We start from the raw sequence: 20,690 nt of genomic DNA, 5'->3' as shown, positions 1-20,690 counted from the left end.
GTTATCAATAAGACCACCAAAAACACTGGTGAAAACGATGACTCTGCAGAACTCAACATGTATTAAATCTAAACATTAAAGTCTTATTTTTAATTAAAAATACATTAAACAAAAAAGCACTGGAAAATTTTAAAAATCTATTTTAATGTAATAGTTAATGTTAGTTATCTTCTTATAAAGACCATTTCAAGGTTGTTTGAAAAAAAAAAAAATCAAGCATCTAAATAAATTCTCATTAAAATCAGGAACCATTAAAATTACCAGTACCAGACAAACAAAAACCTAACTTATCAAAGCACACATGCTCAAAAATTTTCAAAGGACAGAAAGTATTTGGATAGGGCAGAAGATAGAGGGATGCCATATCCATGCCAGGAACACCTTCTGCCAGTTACTACCATCATATACTATCTCTGTTCCAGCCTGATGAAATGTTGGCTTTGCTCTTACATTCTTGTGCTCTAAACACACTCCAAGAATTTCTTTCAGTTGTTGTCACTCAATTACTGCCAACTTGGGGCAACGTAACTTATTAAAGTCTGTGCATAGCCTAATACACAGGGGTTTCGATTACTTCCAGTGGAACTGAATTAAGAGTTGAAAGAAAAAAATCTAGTTACACTTTACAAGCCAAATCTCCCCCTCTGTAAAAAAAGTGTATCAGGACAAGCTGCAGGGTATGGCTTTCTGTACTAAGTTCAAGGAAGGAAAGGTGAATACGATAGGCAAAAACTTACAGCAACTCTGCAGGAAAATCTGCTAGCATGTCAAAGATCATTAATATGTCATTTAAGAGTGTCATAACGAACATAATAAATAACAAAAAAAAAGTCTTGCAGAAGTATATTTCCTGTGTGTTTTGCTACATGAGCAATTCCTCTGTTCATAGGTCAGGACAACTCTGGATTCTGGGGACACATGATCACAGCAGGATCAAATGCAAGAGGAGAGTGTGCACTGAAACTGGTTTTTAGGTTATTACGAATATAATTTTATCTTCTTTTTCAATTCAGAGTTCTGCCTCAAAAGTGAGGATTTTGAATGGGTAACAAAAACACCAACTATCTTTTTTGCTCATTTATTTTATTGTAGCAGCTTCCACATTTTGACAGGCATTCAGCAGTATTGTAATCTCACTCTGATTTTTTCAGTCAAAGGAAGAAAACTGCCATATTTACTCTGTGGTTTGCACGCAGCTGCAGCAGCCCATATCATCTTCCTTAACAGCCCTGTTTTATTTTTCTCCTTCATGTAAATACTATTCTCATCACCATCTCTTCCGTATCACCCTACTGGAACTGTTGACTAATATGTAATTCCTCCTGCTTTGGATGCAGAAAAAATAAAAAGGTGAAGAACCTAAGCAATTTATTTCTATGCACTTCCCAGGGGTTGCCTGGGCTCTGTTCTTGATTACTTGTTAGATCACCTTCGTGCACATAGTATTTCAAACAACACCCCAAAGATTAAGCTTTGTGTCACTCATACTGAGAGGAAGTCAGATAAAGCTGGTAGTTCAGACAGAGTCAGCTTTTGTAAGGGATAAATGTGCCTTACGTATAGAGTGAATTTTTCACAGGCTATTTTGAAACTGCTCAGATTTAGGGTTAATCAAAGGACTGTTTTCTTGTCACCTTGCCAATTTAGCCTCTAGATTATGAATACAGGTCATTCCTATAGATCATGGCATGTTCTTCCTTACAGCAAGATGCAAAAAAAATTGTTATGGCTTTTTCCTGTACTTTGAACAATTTATATTCATGTCTGCTACAGCATTTAATGCAGTGGACAACTTTGCCACAAACTCAACAAGTTACCTAGTACTAAAAAAACCCCAAAAGAACTGCATCCAAGTGTTTCTAAAATCATACTCTAGGGTTTTTACTAAATCCTACTGCAGTGGTTTTATTGACTAAGCTTACTTCAAAGGTACATTAGTGATCAAAGAGCTTCTGGTCCTCCGTCTCTCTCCTATGTCAGAATTAGGAGTTATGTTGATACTTTTCCATCTGGCTAGTACAGCTCATTACCTTTCTGATGGAAGAGCTACTAGAAATTAGACCTGAAGTTTCTAAAATGTTACTCCTCTGTGTAAGTCTTGCTTCTATATTAATGTATGTGGATATGAGAGTTATTTCAGCCAGTTTACCTTTACCTACCACTACTGTGCAACAATGCATCAGATCACTGAAGGATTACTTATGTTACTCTCTTTCCAGGCCATAAATGGGTATCTGGCAATCTTGGAAAGCCAGCATATTAAAAATCAGACTAGTAACATGAAAACAAGTTTAGAGCTATAGGTAAGAAAGAAATGTAGTACAGGCTGCCCATCAGTTAATTAATTTGCATCCCAAACGCTTCACTTACTTCAGGCAGGATCTTTGCTATTAAAAAGATAAAAACGGATTCAAAATACTGTAAAAAAAATCCTTGTATGTATACAGATATATAGGAGTTGTTAACAGGAGTTGTTAAGTAAGATGAGTTGATTTAATCTTATAGGCACCAAGATATCACAGTCTGATCAGCCCTTATTCTCTTGGGGAAGGGGTTAAAGGGCACTTGTGAGGTTTCAATAAGGAACAAAGATAAGAAATATTTGTTAAACGCATTCACTGAAAATATATGTATTTTTTAAAAATCTCTTACCTACTTAATGTGTTATTAATGCCTTGGTTCTCTTTTTTATCACGAAATCTTTCCATCTGCAGAATATTAACAAGACGAGATGTTCTCTGATGGGTGCAGCTTTTGAAGCTCACATCCTCAGCCTCTAAGTCCTCGATCTTCCTTCTGCATTTCTCACTGCACATATTCCAACTCCCTGCTATGTCTTTCTTTCCCACTTTCAAAATCCTCAAGCTCCTTTTCCACCTGCCATCTGTTCTGATGCCCAAGCGCACTGGGCCAGCGGAGAAGTAGCTTGCACTAGGAATAACCAGTGAACCACTATCTTTATAGAGTACCAACCAACCCAACTGAAAACAGCCTTAGTGCAACTCTCAGTACACTTCTCCCAGAACGCCTGTCCTCCTGTATCTGCCATCTGCTTTTAATGAAATTTGAAATAATTTTACTGTTTTGATACCATATGTTTTTATGAAACATATCAGCAATTTGCTAACAGATAAACAACTTTTTGGAGGGAACTAGCAATAAACCAGCATGTCCAGGTAAGATGTGTCTCCTTAAGCAGCCAGGTTATGCACACACAGTATCAGCAGACTAACATAAAGGTTTTTTATTGTGGAACAGGCAACACCATTTGCATTTTTTCAGCTACTTTTCCTAGAGACTGAAGTAGTCAGTATCATTACTCCTATCTAAAATTCTAAAGCACCATCTTGTTTTCAGTTTAGAAATCCTATGCAATATGTGGACAGATGTTTTTTCTGGTACTGGCATTAAATGTTCCACCAAACAAGGACAAACTTTTCAAAAGCCATTACAATGACACTGATCCTTGATGAAAGGCACCAAAAAGCCCTGCCTTGATTTGATGCCCTGTAAGGTCAAGATGCAAATGGTTATAAAGACCAGTCATGAAACATTCCATCTAAGGAGGAGAGAAAAAAAGGCAGTCCTCTTCACAACAGCATTTATAGCCATATGAAGAAAAAGTACAAGTCATTTTCAGCCTCAGATTTGCAGTTCCCATTTTGCAACAGTTCTTCACTACCCACTAACTGGCCCGAGATCACAGGCTAAAAATTATTCCGTTTACAAAGACCCAGAAATGTCAGGAAAAAGTACTCGGCTGCCATTGCTTCTTGTGTCCGTTCTGCAGCAGGTAAGTGAAAAATCTCACTAAAGTATCAATAATCATGTAATGTAACTTCATGTCTCCAAATACTCACCTGTGTTGCAGTCATTTGTTCCTAAGACACTTGGTGGTTAAACAAGTAACCTTACTTTTTCCATTTCTTTTTTGCACTTTGTACTACTTTCACAAAGTTTTCAGTCCCTATGGAACTCCAAATCCAGAAACTTTTACCTGCATTTCCTCTTGCCAGTAATAGTCTAAAAGCAAGTCTGCCTAGGTTTGATCACATTAACGGCTAATGACCTTGCACTTGCTTAGAAGATCGGAGCTTAAAGACAATAAACCTGTAAAAAGCTATGAAAGATTATATTAATATTCAAGAATGGCTTGAATGGAGATGGCCTATGTGAATGAAAAAAAATCTGTTCACGATCTTTAAAGATGGGCAATTTACAAAATCACCAGGAAGTCTTGCAATGAAGACTCAAATAGATCTGGAGAAGCAGACTGAATATTGTATTTTAATTTAGCTCTTCCAGTTGATTTCAGCGGTTTAGCACGATAGGGACAGTATTCTAACTAAGAACAAAAGATGTGGGACTAATCCAAGATAGGTCTAAAAATATGAATCTTTGTTAAACTTCAATCCTATAGAATTGAAAAATCCCTCAAGACTTGGGTATTCCTTTCTAGACATACTGCAGTTACAGAAGTGTTTTATAACCAAAGCTGGTTACAATTTGATGATCAAGTAGAGCTGTATCTTTCATTTTATGACCACACAGCTTCCAAAAAAATTTTGCAGATACATGATCTTTTTTATCTTGGTCTTGGGAAAAGAAAATGGCACCATATCCTCGCTCCCATCAAGCTGCAATCAAGATATATAGCAAAAATGTCCTTCACTGCAAAGGTTTTATATTTCACTGCTTTCTTCACATTGTTCCTAATTCCATATGAGCCCTTTGATCTTTCATGTTCTTCTTACTCACACCTGCTCCCACTTTTTTTTTCTCCTCCCGCACAGCTTCTCTTCTATTGATTTGTCATGAGCCGGATTTTAGATTTTGAAAAAGCAGTAACTGAGTTTTTCAAGACAGACCAAATGGTGAAGATACAACACATTTACAGAATGGCTGAGGTTGGAAGGCACCTCCTGAAATCCTCTGTCAACTTGAGTGTGCTCTGTCCCACTGTTCAGGTTTTTAATGATAAAAAACAGCACTGAACCCAGTATTGGCCCTTGTGACACTCCACTAGTGACTGGTGTCCAGTTCAACTTCGTAGCACTGATCACAAGCCTTTAAGCCCATCAAATCAGCCAGTTTTCAATCCATTTAACCAACTGTACACGTACCTAGTCTGTATTTCATTAGTTTGTCTACAAGGATGTCATGAAATACAGTGTCAGAAGTCTTACTGAAGTAAGCAACATCCGCTGCTCGTCCCCCATCCATCCAGCTAGTCATTGAAGGCTTTCAGGTTGCCTAAGCATAATCTCCCCTTCACAAATCCACACTGACAACTCCCAGTCACCTTCATATCTTTCAAATGGCTTCCAGGAGGATTTGATCCATCGCCTCCCACTGAAGAAAGAAAGAGTGACTGACTTGTAATTTCCCAGATCCTCCTTCTTGCCGTTCTTGAAGACTGGAGTGACATTTGCTTTTTTCCTCTCAGGAACCTCCCCTGATTGCTATGACCTTTCAAAGAAAGTGGCCTCACAGTGATCTGCTTATATGAAGCAGATTATTTTATCTATCTCTGTAGGCTTCTCTACAGTGAATTCAAAGATGTCTAAGCAGTACACCTTTTACTGTTGTGAGTGAAAGGCTGATAGTACTGCAGCAATACACACTGTATTTCTAGCTTCAAATCTGCATTTGTACAAAGTTGACAGACACTATTCAATCAAGAGCTCGACCTAACAGGCCATTGCCAAAATAACGTCCAAGAAGAAAGCAACCCACATGGATTCTCTTTTCCACAGCAGTTCTTAAAAAAAAACAACAAAGCGTTTACTTTGGTTTTCTGGGGCTGTGGTTGATTTTTTTTTTTTTGTAAAAGTCACTGGCATGAGCATCAAATACTTGGTTTTACAGTCTCTTCTGATCATTTCTACACTTTGATTAGTTACTGGTTTGAAAGGTCAATCTAAACTATAGATAAAATGCTCTGAAAAGCAGGCAAGGGAGTAGTCATGTTCCTTGTAAATGGAAGCATAGAATCATAGAATCATAGAATCATAGGGGTTGGAAGGGACCTCGAAAGATCATCTAGTCCAACCCCCCTGCCAGAGCAGGGTCACCTAGAGTGCATCACACAGGAAGGCGTCCAGGTGGGTTTTGAATGTCTCCAGAGAAGGAGACTCCACAACCTCTCTGGGCAGCCTGTTCCAGTGCTCTGTCACTCTCACAGTAAAAAAATTTTTTCTGATATTCACCTTAAACCTCCTATGCTCCAATTTGTATCCATTACTCCTTGTCCTATCACTGGTCATCACTGAAAAAAGCTTAACTCCATCTTCTTGACACCCTTTACGTATTTGTAAACATTGATGAGGTCACCCCTCAGTCTCATTTTCTCCAAACTAAAGAGACCCAGCTCCCTCAGCCTTTCCTCATAAGGGAGATGTTCCACTCCCTTAATCATCTTTGTGGCTCTGCGCTGGACTCTTTCCAGCAGTTCCCTGTCCTTCTTGAACTGAGGGGATTGCATTAAGAAATGCCAGATAATTTTACTTTAACTATAGAATGTAACTACAGAATATAGAACCACTCTGCTTTCAAAAGATGGAAACTTCTTTCTAGTAATGTGCACAGCTTTTCCTACTATTGTTTTTAAGCATTCCGGTTAATTCCTTCACTGACCACAGTTTTGTAAGCACTACAGCAGGATGGAAAGGCATTCCTGTATTTTTGAAGTAATCCTTCAATACTGATGAAGGAGAAATCCTTGGATTCAAGAGCTCTAAATGTGGAGAAAAGTAAATCGGAAGAGTAAAAGTTCCATGTTTTTAATTTTGCCTAAAGCACGTACTTGAGTGATTCACTGCCAGATTCTGGAAAGATGCTGTCTACAAAAAATCACCCTGGCAGTGGCTTCTGCTCATTTATTGTTAAAAGAATATCTTTAATGTTCCTGCTAATCCCGAACCTGGCAGCAGGTACCCTTGGGAAGAGTCCAGGTCCCAGGAAGCTACCTTCCAACTGTATTAGAGCTTATCTGCCTGAAAGCTTATTAAAAAACAGTGCTCATCCCACAGCAGCAGTTTAGCTGAGCTGCACACCAGGAACACACTCAATAGGCTGCAGTAGTATCCTGTGCTAGCACTGGCTTGCAAATGCTCATATCCAGAGCAACGCAATCCCAGACTAAGTAGGACATGGATGTTACTTGTCAAAGGCTAGAAGACTGTCATTCCTTTGGCAAGAGATAGGAGGAGGGAAATGGGAAGCAGGAGCCCAGCTCCATACCTGGGTTGCCAAGTGGCAATTCATCTCTTAGGCACCCACTCACACTGTGTACAAAGAAATAGACCAGGGAATTTCAGATGAAAATTTCAGAACAGAAGATGCTTCTTCATAGTGTCTCAGCTGCAGTATTATAAATAAAAAACTGTGAGATGTCCTCTGGGGTCTGTTGTTCGAGTGAGGTTTTTTGGGGGAGCTGGTGGTACGTTTTTTAAGTATTGCTGCACCACATGAGCACTTTAAGTAGTTCAGTGCAAAATACATTATTGCATATTATGCTAAATATTACTAATTTAAATTGCAGACTAATCTTACCACACAAAACTAATGGAGTGGTGCTCATCTCTTAAATGAGACTGGATCCTGACTATGTGGACAGGACTGCTACAAACCAATATTAATAAAAAGGCACTTTTAAAAGCTAACTAGCCTGGCATAGAAGTTGCTGCACCATGCAAAGGGACCTCTGTTTCAAGTGCATAACTTGAAGAAATCTTCCAAGTACGCTGCAAAGTCCATCCTCTCTTTTCTCTCACTGTTGAAGCTGCAGATAGATGAAAACAGATCAGTCTTCTGCTGATTCTCATTTTAAGTGTGGAATAAGAACTTGGAGTAAAGGAAGAAGTCCAATAGCTGGATATCATAAAGTAGAAAAAACACTAGGAAGTCAGCAAAATGCAGTATGTTTCAAGCATGCTTGATAACTAAATTCAAAATATTATTAAAACTATAATTGATGCATTTTATGGTAATTATATGGAGTGTTCTTATTTCCTTCCTGCTACAGTCAGAGCATGAATAAACAATCTGCTTTCAATCACTCTCAGTCATGAAATGAAAAAAAGCTGAAGAATATGCAAATCAAAGAAGAAGTTTTAAAAGAACTGACATTTATTTCTTGAAAAATTTCACTGGTCTGTTTCAAAGACTTATGGAAAAGCTACGTGCTCAAGGACAGCACTTTGCAAAGCTAACAAATACAATCAACATCTCTCACTCTGATGGAAATGGTGAATTGGCTTTCATGTAACCAGTGATAGAAAAAAAAACAGCAGGGAATTAATTATTTAAATAAGTGAGTTATTGCTAAGATTTGTAAAAGACAAACCAGGATTAGAAAAAACACAATAGACTATTACTGTCTTCCTACAGTTTTTGCTGTTTCATACAGAATATACTCACTTTGCACAAATGTTAAATGAATTAAGATTCCTCCATTCCACCATTATGAAGACAAATTTCAGCCTAAGTTTGTGATTTTAATAGCCATTAAGTTTTACTGCCTGGCTTGTGGGTGCTAGCAAGGATGTATTTATGACTTATTTTGTTTCTGATTATAAAATTCAAGGTCTTAAAATACACCAACATTACCTACCTAAAAGCTAATTTCACTAGGACATCTTAAAAAAAACACACCAAAAAAACCCCCACAAAACCCAAAAAACAGAGCATTGCACTTAGATGGAGGACAATTACTTGCCCAAGAGATGAGCATTCTTACCCTTCAAAAAAAAAAAATCCCTCTCCTGTGAGAGAGATGTAGCAAAGAACAGATTTTTCTGCCAAGGCATGACATTCTTTAGCTTCCTGCCACCCCAAGAACCATTGTTCTTACAATAGCTAGAATATAAAATTAAAGCAAGCATGTTACTTTAGCAGCTCTGTATGTGTATCTGTGCACACCTAAATCTAAGGAAACATAAACCATGCAGAAACTACACCTATCATCTTAAAGGCACAGTAGGAGAAACATAATAAATCTGTCCAGCCATCTAGTCAGGAGTTAAAATGTATGATTTTACTACTATGCCTGGAGGCTAGGAATACCAACATCAGTTATTTTGCTTTGGATCAGAATACACATGCTAGTGAAGTCTCAACTTGCAGGCTTAACTTTGCACCATATGCCCCTGCCTTGCTAAGACAAAACACCAGGTAGAATCCTTTCTGCTACTGAGGCTACTTCCAGGGACACTGATAAAAGGAAGAAAGTATGCAACTGACACAACTCTTTTTCCTGCATGAAACATGTGCCTTCTAAATTCAGCTTAAATGGAATGCTGTCAAGATTACAAACACAAAGGTCTCCATGGAGGAGGCAGCACAGGCAGCCCCTGCACAGCTTTTATAGGAGTCTCACCAACATGGCTTGACAAGGTTCTGGCAGGAAGACCTCTCAAAACTCTGCCACAAGCTATTGGTCTCTTCCTCAGATTATTGAAAGATAGCCAATTGTGATGGTGGTTTTTCTGCTGGAAGAAAACTTTATGCTGGACTGAGACCACCAACTCATTTCACATAGGTCATAAAATGAAATGGTAATAGCTTTTCACAGTTGCCAACTTAAACTGTATTTGAGCTACAGACCTAGATGTGAAAGGCTCTGTAACAAATTACCAATCTCCTGAGCCATCCAGTTAACAACGTGAACGTGTTTTTTTTTTTAAACTCAACTATGTTTCAGTTCATAAATTTGCTGAAACTGTATAAAGTAAAATATCAGAAAAATTTAGATTCTTGATGACAGGTCATTTGTTTTCTGTATGCCTCTTAAAAATATACTGAAGAGTACTATTGGTGGCAGAACACTAGAGTAAGACATTACATTTCAGTTTAAAACTAAGTATGTCTAAGCAGTAACAACCACTATATATTCCTACATTATGTTATGCTCCACTGTTTCATGAGTCATGACAAAGCCACCGCAATCTTGTTGACTTTGTCCCTCAGTGCTGTGACTTTTCTTCCATTTCTAAAACCAGGAGCAAATTAGAAACAATACCCATACAATTATTTTAATAAAGCAATGCTTCCTTGTATTTTGGTCCTGAAAATGCTATTTATCAAAGACAAATCTTTTCCCAACAGTTTAAACAGAGACTGGCATTCTGTAAAACCATTTATTGGCCATGAAAATAGAAGACAAGTAACGAATTATTGACTACATTTCCAGGAACACTATTAAAGCTATTTTAAAGACAAAAAGTGACTCTGGAAGAGTAACCAGGAAGCCAGGCTTGCTGCACCAAGCATAGAATAGCACTGGTAGTACTGACCCATGGGAATGAAATGTCAGACTAATGATATTCTCAAGCACTAATGAAATTCAGTAATTAGAAGCATCATATATAGATAGTATCATACTTCAATAGTGTTTTTTTCAATTTACTTCTAAGAACGAGAGTTACAAATAACCGGGTCAGGAAAACTACCCATTTTTAAGACAATAAAATCAACTCAGCCAGCTATGGGCAGGTTTCAAAGGCAAATATATAAACATTAGTGAATCTCACCTATTTAAAACATTTACTAGAATTTGCTGGTTAAGAAACACTAACTCAGGTCCAAAATATTCTATTTATACTGTATTTTGGATAAATATTGGTTTACTTGCAGAAATCTTCAAAAGTTGGCATGGCTATATTTCTGATACATTATACATGTTAGAAGATAATGGCCTTAAAAAGTCATCTTTGTAAGTAAAACTGATAATTTTGGGGAGTTTTTATTTTTTCAGCAGTTCATACAGCCAATCATCTTCTCCCCCACCTACATACATGCTGTATTTAGTTATTTATCTTGCCTACAGTGATACTACCAGAGGCATTTTCTGTACCTCAGCATGCCTGTTATTTAAATCAACACATTTAAAAATTGCTTATTTAGAAAACCAAAAAAGGAAAACAGCCATTTGATATACTTTGTTGTCATAAGCATATCAAATCATAGCCAACTTCTAAAATTCACTCTATTAAGCAAGGCTGTCTCACTGCCATATAAATTATATATTTATTCGTACATGCCCTTAGCACAAATGTTTTTGTCTCCCAGCAATTTGTATAAAAAGTAATCCTTGCCCTCAATCATCAACCCAGTGCTAACACCCATTGTGGATCCACTTACCAAATCCCTGTGTAACACCCAGTTAGCATGCAGGTAGTGAATACCATCTAGGATCTGATATAACAGTGACTTCACCATTCCCCGAGGTAACTGAACTGGTTTCTTGTTTGCTTTAGAAGCCCTGTGAAACTTGATTATATGCTGTAAAGGAGAAAAAGAAATCAAAATTTTAAAAAGGTAATGTTTTGATCTAGAGCATTACACAAAAAGATTGCCAGCAATTCCTTGTACAAACTTCTTATATTATTTTAAATCTTTTATAATTCATTTTCAAAACTAGAAACATGTACCTTCAGTACTTATAAAATACTATATGAGGTAAAGTGATGACTGACCCAAGGAAATCTGTCAAAAATTAAATGAGCTGTTGCTGTGGCTTAACCCTGGCAGACAGCTAAGCCCCATACAGAAAATTGCTCACTCTCCCACAGTGGGATGAGGGAAAAAAACCAAGAAATCTGTCAAAGCATATCCCCCTGAAGATCACTGATCTTGGAGGTTTTAGGGTTATTTTTGTTTAGGGGTTCTTCTTATTAAGATAGGCTGATAATCTTGGATATAAAAGTGAATTACTTAACTCCTATATTATTTTACTTTTGGTTTTCTCCTAGAGTAATTACGACATTGTAATATTCAACACCTAATACCAGACAACTCTTACAAACTGTATTGGGAGTTTTAAATGTTTAAATTAGAAGCACAGATTTATTTGTTCTTTATTTACTATACCCTTAAAGGACAGTACTCTCAAAACAGAAGCTGTTGACAGAGCAAAGCTATAAATCCATCTATCTGAAAGTCAGCTACCAAGCCAGAAACAGAAAAGTCCCTTAACAATTGGAAGTGTGTACAAAGGCAATGACATCTAGCAACAATGAGGAGTCCAAAAGGACACGTTGTTTTAGCACTTGGGTCCCAGGTGCCACTAACTTGAATAACACAAAGGTGTGCCACAGTCATGGTAGCTATTTCCATGTTTGCCTCCTTTTGAGAGAGGTAATTTCTAGAAGAAACTTCTTCATGCATTCACAGTTCTTTTCTGTAATGGCTCACACTCATGTGATCATCAAAACAGCCCTGATCTTGTCCATCTAACACCTGGCACTAAACTTCTACCACATGCTCATCCCTATGTTCCTGAGCTTTCATATTCTGGCAGCCAATTAGGTGCCTGACAACTCAAACCCCTTCTGGAAATTGCCTCTCCCCTCTTGCTGCCTCCTTTGCTTCAGGCACTGAGCTTGGCTTTCCTGGGAGGAAAAAGTACATCCCTGCTCTGCCAAAGGTAAAAATGGAGCTGCATGGAGAAGTGAAACATCGATGAAAAGGTGACAGTCCCTGCCCAGTCAGCCAAGCACAACGTGCATGAGCATCCCCCAGCCTGGGCCATAGGTTTCACCTCCTCTCACCTTCTACTTGCACTGACTCCAAAGCAAACATCATTTTTCATGCAGTAGCCACAGAAAAGTGAATCTTCAGGGACAGAAAGACAGATGGCTCTACTGGACCTTTTTGTTCCTGCTCTAATATATTTTGTGTCCTTTTCCCACTCTTGTTTGAGACCTGCTGTGCTAGATATGCTCAGCACTTGAGGACTTGGTCCACAGCCGGCTCTCCAGGGCACAGAGCCAGCCTGGTCACTGCAGCTTAAAGTCTCTTGCATCCAGATACAGTGAAAAAAACAGAAGGTGGTACAGCTAGGGAGTTCTGGAGTTTATACAGGTATGTGCATGTAAATAGAAAGGTCAAAACTGAAGGTCATTCCCTTACATAGAAGCCAAAGCTTTATTAACAGAAATACTTCTGCAGTGATTTTAGTTAAGTATGAAGCAATGCAGAAATGTGTAAATACACACAAGGACAGGTCACTATTAGTCACAATCATACAAATACAAACTCTTGCAGCACATTTTGAAATACAAAAAAAATAAAAGTCACAAGAAACCACAAACTAAAACATTCCTAAATTTCCATGGCTTCCTGTATAACAAATATGGCAGAGCAGTGAAAAAAAAAGAATGCGCTTTAAAAAGTGCATTAATAAAACCTTTTACTCCATTTCCTCAATATTTTATTTCTTTGGTTTTGTACATCAGCCTTTAGAACATCTCAGCATTTCAGCTGTTCAGTAACTTTTTTTCCCCTCTAATTTTATTTTGGTAACAAAATCTTAATACCAAGTATCAGAACTTCCAAGACACTCAACTGGGAGATAACATCTTCAGTTCAGCTTAGCTGATGGAAAATTGACACACTAGTTCTTAGGCAAACACTGCTTAATTATTCCCAACTGCAAGGAATACCATTTTCAAAATAAATTATTTTTACTTTGGTTTGTGCTGTCTGTCTGAACTACACGCAGAGGAAAAACCAACTCATGAATCGTACTGCACAAATCTTACATGAACACATACATCAAAATTTCCATCTCATTCCAACTTGCCTCTGTTGTATCCTTTGATCTGAATCTTCTGAATACCTTTTAAAGTTAGGTTAGTATTAAGATACTTGTTCTATTGAGAGCAATGCTCAAAATGAACAACATGCAATGTAACTAAAACTCCAAATTGCCGTATCCAGCAAATAAGTTTGTAATTTTTCCAAGGGAATCTACCTGCATAATCAATTACATTTTCCTGCACCCTACTTTAGCTGTAATGGAGGGTTATAGCTGCCTTTATTTAACTGCATTTCTAGCCACTGAGAGCTGAATGTAGATTTTTATGTCCTTAAAGAAGTCACAGATAAACTGTGTAGTGTGCTCGCCCAACATTTTCCATTCCTTTTCCTTTGGTACCAAAAATGCTTTCAACTAACATGAGGTGAAAGGCTACCCTGTTCTTATGCATCTTCCCTGACCTTGCCCCTTTTCTCCAAGTAAAATTCTAAGCCTGGTACTTACAAAAAAATCACCTTACCCAGAGGTCATGCTCAGCGTAGTCAAAGAGAAGCCACACTTTCCTGTCAGCATGAGAGAGAAACACCTTTTGCAGAGAAATGACGTTTGGATGCTTGAGTTCCCGCAGCAACTGCAAAATAAAGAAAGTCCACAACAGTTACATCCACACATCCAGAGCTGTGAAAGGGCTGGAAAGATGAATACTTTAATAGTCTTTGCTACATACTCTACAATACAAACAAAAGAAGTTGAAATCTGCAAGTCATGGAAAACAGCACATTTTTCTAATTAAAAACCAGCCACTAGTTTGAAATCAAAGCTGAAAGCAGGTCATAACACCCATAGGGCATTTACTTCCTATTCATTTCCTGAAAGCTGAAGTCTATGTAACCCTCACTATTATCCAGGATCAAGAATACCCTGCAAACAGCCAGCTGTGGCATCTGCCCTTTCCCATAGGCTGTAATCTTTGATAGACCCATTCGGAGTGTCAAATTTTCTCCTGACTCCCAATTACATGAAAACCCTGCATTTTGTTTGCAGTCATTCAAGGCTGAGTGGGATGACTCACTCAGAGCCTGGCAATGCAGTCAGCTAAATGAAGATGTCATTTGTAAGATGGAGTCAGCTGCTCTACAAGGTCACCACCACCTACAGAAGAAGGTCCAACTCCCTCCCACAACATATATTACACCAGTTGTGGCACTCACAGAAGCCATGCACGAAACAGCTCCCAGGTCAAGAGAAAACTAACCCCCCCACACAAAAGCATTAATTTTCTGCTGAGCTCCTGAGCTGAAATGACTCACAGCACCAACAGCAGACCAAGTACTAGCAGACGGACACAGCCAGGAGCAAGAACTTCTTTCAACAAGGGACAGCCATTAAACCAGTTTGGCTGCTTTAGAAACTGTATCTTTAACCACCACCATAAGGAAAACAGCACAAAAACTGAATGCAGACAGCATCAGTCTATTTGAGCTCTACTGGACATGTTACAACTATACTGTACTCACATAATTGCTAAGAAAGACTAAATGAGTTATTGCAAGCTCAGTCTGCCAGAAATTGTGACCTTTTTAATAAAAGAAATGTCTAGGGGTGTTTTTAAAGCCAAGGACAATTTTAACTACTATTTGAATACAGAATAGAATATTAACATTTTATTTCTGAGATCAACTCTATTTTCAATAAAATACAGTGTTCCCACTACATAACAGAAGAAACATTCATTCCTTTCTAGTGATACCTTTGTCACAAGTGGCAACATTTGAGCTGCTACTGAGATTGCAAAATTGGAGTGGGCATCTGCATGTTTGTTTCCTTCTTTTCTATTTCATTTGAGAGAGCTGCCCATCCCTACTCACTGACGAGTCTTCAGTGTGGCATTTCTTGAGCAAGGACCTACCACCTCATAGAACTTTCATCTCAAGTATGAGGTCATGCAGGGAGACAGACAGTTGAGGAGACAACGCAACATTACAAATCAATGCAGAAGGTAGTATTTTCAGCATGTTAAATCTCTTAAGATTTATTAAAGCATTACAAGAGGAATTTTGAGGCAGAACATGCAAGAAATAATGTGGAATTTTGTAAATGCCTGTAATCCCTACAAGGCATAAAATCAGTATGGGGAAAAACCAATAAATGCTTATTTACCATTTTTTAACAATAAAAGGTGGGGACCACCTGCAGCAGACTGACCCCAGCCAGCAGCTAAGTGCCACACAGCCCCTTGCTCACCTCCTCAGTCGGATGGGACAGGAAGAGCAAAAAAAACCATGAAAATTTGCAGGTGAGAGTAAGACAGTTTAATAACTGAAGGAAAGAGGAATTAAAAAAAAAAAACAAAACAAAACAACCACCACCACAAGTGATACAAAGTGATACAATCACTCCCCATATCCCAGTAGCAGCCCAGCTGGTAATCCCAGCAAGGCTACATTCCCAAAGGGAGGAGGGCAGAGTGGGAAGGAGAAAAAGCATAGACCACTCAGCAATCTCCAGACCAGTGGTGAGTTATCAACACCCCTCAGTCACAGATCCAAAGCACAGCACCATACAGGCTGCTCTGGTGTCAAGGTTTAAGGCTGAACTGCATCCCAGCCAGACACAGTACAGCACCAGACCCTGGGAGTCAGCCTCTTAACAGCAAATGAGACCACAGGTTTTAAGGATATATTGAACCAGTCTTTATAGCAAAGGACTTTTTGTTGAATCACTGTAAATTCACAGCTTAAATTCATGCTAAAAATGTTGATTAATTAACAGTACCCAGAATACTGCATGACAGTTGAGCAATCGTGTCTGTACCAAAGCGTTATGAGATTTCCTGAGGCCTGATGACATTCCCACACTAGACACAACAGATTATTCCTAGATCAAAGCAGCAGACACTAGTAGAGCTCCATAAAATAACAATTTTCCCCTTTCCATCTTCCTGTTCCATTTTAAGTCCACCTGGACGCCTTCCTGTGTGATGTACTCTAGGTGACCCTGCTCTGGCAGGGGGGTTGGACTAGATGATCTTTAGAAGTCCCTTCCAACTCCTAGGATTCTATGATTCTTTGACACAGTCCCCCACAATATCCTTCTCACTAAATTGGAGAGATATGAGTTTGATGGGCAGAGTGTTCAGTGGATAAGGAACTGGCTAGATGGTCGTGTCCAGAGGGTAGTGGTCAATGGCTCTAAGTCCAGACAGAAAACAGTGACAAGTGGTGTCCCTCAGGGGTCAGTGCTGGGCCCGGTGTTGTTTAATGTCTTCACTAACAATATTGATGGTGGCAATGAGAGCACCCTCAGCAAGTTTGCTGATGACACCAAGCTGGGTGGTGCAGTCAATATGCCAGAGGGACAGGATGCAATCCAGAGGGACCTGGATAAGCTAGAGAAGTGGGACCAGGTGAACCTCATGAGGTTCAACAAGGCCAAGTGCAGGATCCTGCACCTGGGCTAAGGTAACCCAAGATACAAATACAGGCTGGGGGAGGTCACGCCTGAGAGCAGCCCTGTGGAAAAGGACCTGGGAGTACTAGTGGATCAAAAGCTGGACATGAGCCACCAACGTGCAGTTGCAGCCCAGAAGGCCAACTCCATCCTGGGCTGTATCAAAAGAAGCATGTCCAGCAGAACAAGAGGTGATTCTACTCCTCTACTCTGCCCTGGTGAGACCTCACCTAGAATACTGCATCCAGCTATGGTGCCCCCAGCACAAGAAAGATCTGGACCTGTTGGAACATGTCCAGAGAAGGGCCACACAAGTGATCAGAGGGCTGGAGCACCTCTCTTACGAGGACAGGCTGAGGCAGTTAGGGTTGTTCAGCCTGAAGAAGAGAAGACTCCAAGGGGACCTCATAGTGGCCTCCCAGTACCTGAAGGAGGCCTACAGGAAAGCTGGGGAGGGTCTTTTTACAGAGGCTTGCAGTGAAAGGACAAGGGATAATGGTTTTAAGCTGAAAGAAGAGAGATTTAGGTTAGAGATCAGGCATAAATTCTTCAGTGTAAGAGTGGTGAGACACTGGAAAAGGCTGCCCAGAGATGCTGTGGGGGCTCCATCCCTGGAAGCGTTCAAGGACAGGTTAGATGGGGCTCTGAGCAGCCTGTTCTAGTGGGAGTGCCCCTGCCCATGCAGGGGGGTTGGAACTTGATGATCTTTAAGGTCCCTTCCAAGTGAAAAAATTCTGTGATTCTGTATATCCAAGTGCAAATGCCATCAGGCCCTTTCATCCAGGTTCCAGCTCTGGCCTTGGGTCTCTCCAGACTTCAGTCTTCTGCTTACTGGTTCTGCCTGCTTCAAGTTCACTAGTAGGTCACACAAATAAGCTACCAGGGAGAGCTGTGTGAGTATTTATCTCCTCACCTCCGTCTCTCCTGTACCCTGCTTCTACAGACCTATGGAGGTTCTAGCCTTTGTTAGGTCACTGATAGGAGCTGTTGTGGCTTGTGCATTTCTGTGCTCCATTTACCATTCTTGCTGGTCTTTGCCTTTTATGCTGAATAACCGTTAACTACATTTTGTTGAAGTCTGCCTAAAAAAACTGATGGGTTTGGTCAAAGCTAGACAGCCACAAGCACCCCAGTGAATAGGACAGCTAATATACATCAGCAAAACCATCAAAATAAGGAAATGATTGCTGCAGTGGTGACAGATGATCCCTGAATCACTGTCGTGGAAAAGCTGAAATGCTCCAGGACAGTGATACAAATTCAAACACTGTCTCAAGGACAGAAAGAGCTCATGCAGATGATAACACATTACATGGGCTGTAAACAGCATTTCCAGCAGCCTCACTCTCCATGAACCAGGCTTCTCTAGTCCATATGCCACATGCCTTTCCTACCAGATGACTTGCCTTGTGTCCAACAGCTGACCAGAGTTCACTGGAGACAAAGCAGACCACAAGAAACACAGTATCCTCATCAGTATATGCCTGCTAATCATAAATAGCACTCTTTGGCCTAGTGACTCTGATATCTAATTGCTTCTCTCCACTTTAGTTGAGTTCTATAGAAAACAAAGAAAGGAGACCAAAACTACTTGGCTCTCACTTAGATACTGTTCTTTTTATTTGCGTATCACACAATGATTCAAGAGCAATTCCACAGTCAGAAAAAGGCATCCCTTACGTTAGCTGGCTTAGATGCCCTTTATAAGGAAGGGTCACTCAATTCACCTTCAAAAAAAACAGGAATCAGCAACTGATGAAGACGCTGATTCATCTAGTTTGACTTAAGTCTTATAACCCCATGTTGCCCCAGTCTAGTCTAGCCCTCACTTTCATAAATACTGTACAATGCACAGCAAAGAAAACAGCATCCCTATGTGCAAGTCCTGGGTTCACACTAAGGTTCCTCTATTTCCCTCTTCAAATGCAGAAATAATCATTCCACAGCCATGAGGCTGTTGGGGGAGGCACTACATGAAAGCACCCTATCAATGCATAAAATTGTTAAACTGCTTCGCAAACAGGGACAAAGTGGAGTAAGACAGGACATGATTAAATAATCAACTGCAGCATTAAGGCAGCCTGGCAAAGTGCTGCAGGACTAAGGCAAATCTTTTCTTGCACAAAGACACTAACAATACTTACCTTTCACATAAAATATGAGCTAAACTCAGCATCAGTCTTGGTGAACATGATCTCCTTCCTCCAGTGTTATTCTCTCATTTCCTCTGCAGCTCTCCACCACTAAAGGTGCTTCTCAGGAGCCAAGACACCACACTGAATGAGCAGGTTCAACAGACTGCACTCTTCGCCTAAGTGAGTATTTCTAGCTCTACTGCCAATGTCATTCCACCCCCCCTTTCAATGCTTGCTACTACTTGGGGTTCACAGAAAATGTAACCTGCTTAGTGTTGCAATACTACCACTCTTACTCCTATAATCAAGCACAGACTCTCTAGCTAGACCAATTGGCCAGGTGACCTGAAACTCCTGAAGGAGCTTCTCTGCTGTCCTGTCTCAGGACATTAGCTATTTTAGAAAAGGCAGCTTTCTTGCTCTTATTGCCTTCCCATGAGGGTGAAGCAACACATGTTTCTCCCACAGCTTAGGACAGACAGAAATCTGGGTGGACACAAAGCCATGGACAGCATCAAGAAAAAACACTACATCAAGCAAAAACCACTATAGTGTCATCTTGCTAGATTCAAAATCTAATGATCATCTCATGCTTCAAAAAGGTTTGCATCAGTTCCACCAAGTGGAACAACAAATAAATCAGGTATTAATAGTCCTACCATGGCCTTAATACGGCAAGTGGGCAAATAGGGACTTGGAACAGAAAGTAGATGGCACTTAATGGAGAAAAAGGTGATTTTCAATCCAGAAGTCAACTGATTAAGATTTAGTCATCCTGTAACACAGAAGATACCAGGGGAACTACTGCTCCAACAGATGACTATAAGCAGTGTAGCGAGACATTACCTGAAACGCTATGCGCAACTCTGGCCAATTCAGGGAAGATTAATTCCAGCAGCAACAGGGCAAAGAAAGGCCAAGCCTACACCCAGGGAAAGGGAGGGCCTAGTGGACAACAGGAAACTGACAAGCCAAGCCAAAATCCTTATACCCTGACAAAACAAAGGCAGAGAAAGAAACAGTCTCTCTCTGTAAAATGAAAGAGGGAGAGAAGAGATATTCTAAGTAACTGACAATATTATCGTAAGTACAAATGAGTATGAATTAGTCATGATTCCTTTTGGCTTAAAGGCTGAATCATGTTTATAGAGTCATTATTAGAATGAGATTCAGGAACTGCCTTCAGAGATTTTTCTTTTCTTACAAGTTTAATTTACAGTTTGCTAAAATTTTGAAAGTGTACTTTGCTTGTCTGCAAGATTGGGAGCAGAATATGAAGACTCCAGAGGTTTAATCCAATTCTACATCCATACACTTCTAAAAAATACAAATTTTTTTTTTTAGAATCACAGAATCACCAAAGCTGAAAAAGACCTTTGAGATCATAAAGTCAAGCCTATGACCTAACACCAACACATCAGCTAGATCATTTACCCTCGACGCTTAACCATAGACTTATTACAGTAGACCCTTACCTTAACCTTAGACCATTTAATCTAGACGTTTACACCTAGACCCTTGAACCTTAACACTAGAGTCCTAATCCTGGACAGAATCGTCCCAGA

At 39.6% G+C, this 20,690-nt stretch overlaps 1 protein-coding gene across 7 annotated transcripts in view; it reads right to left on the bottom strand.

The window, feature by feature from the left end:
* Window positions 1–20,690, bottom strand: part of CDK8 (cyclin dependent kinase 8) — a 79,832-nt gene that overhangs the window by 26,354 nt on the left and 32,788 nt on the right. For 5 of the 7 annotated variants that reach the window (XR_007889359.1, XR_007889360.1, XM_051617934.1 and 2 more), the window contains exons 3-4: window positions 14,061–14,171; window positions 11,143–11,283 (exon numbers count right to left, since the gene is read on the bottom strand). Coding sequence is in view for 3 of the 7 variants with exons in the window: in XM_051617934.1 (XP_051473894.1) it covers window positions 11,143–11,283; window positions 14,061–14,171 (252 nt within the window). In the remaining 4 variants the exon portion in view is untranslated. Of the gene's footprint in view, window positions 1–11,142; window positions 11,284–14,060; window positions 14,172–20,690 lie in introns of those variants that run through there. The other 2 variants (XM_051617979.1, XM_051617968.1) reach the window with 2 other exon arrangements.

The sequence above is a fragment of the Apus apus genome, chromosome 1 (genome assembly GCF_020740795.1).
Source record: "Apus apus isolate bApuApu2 chromosome 1, bApuApu2.pri.cur, whole genome shotgun sequence".
Taxonomy (NCBI): domain Eukaryota; kingdom Metazoa; phylum Chordata; class Aves; order Apodiformes; family Apodidae; genus Apus; species Apus apus.
The sequence above is the reverse complement of the archived record's forward strand: the minus strand, read 5'-3'. Positions and strand labels throughout refer to the sequence as shown.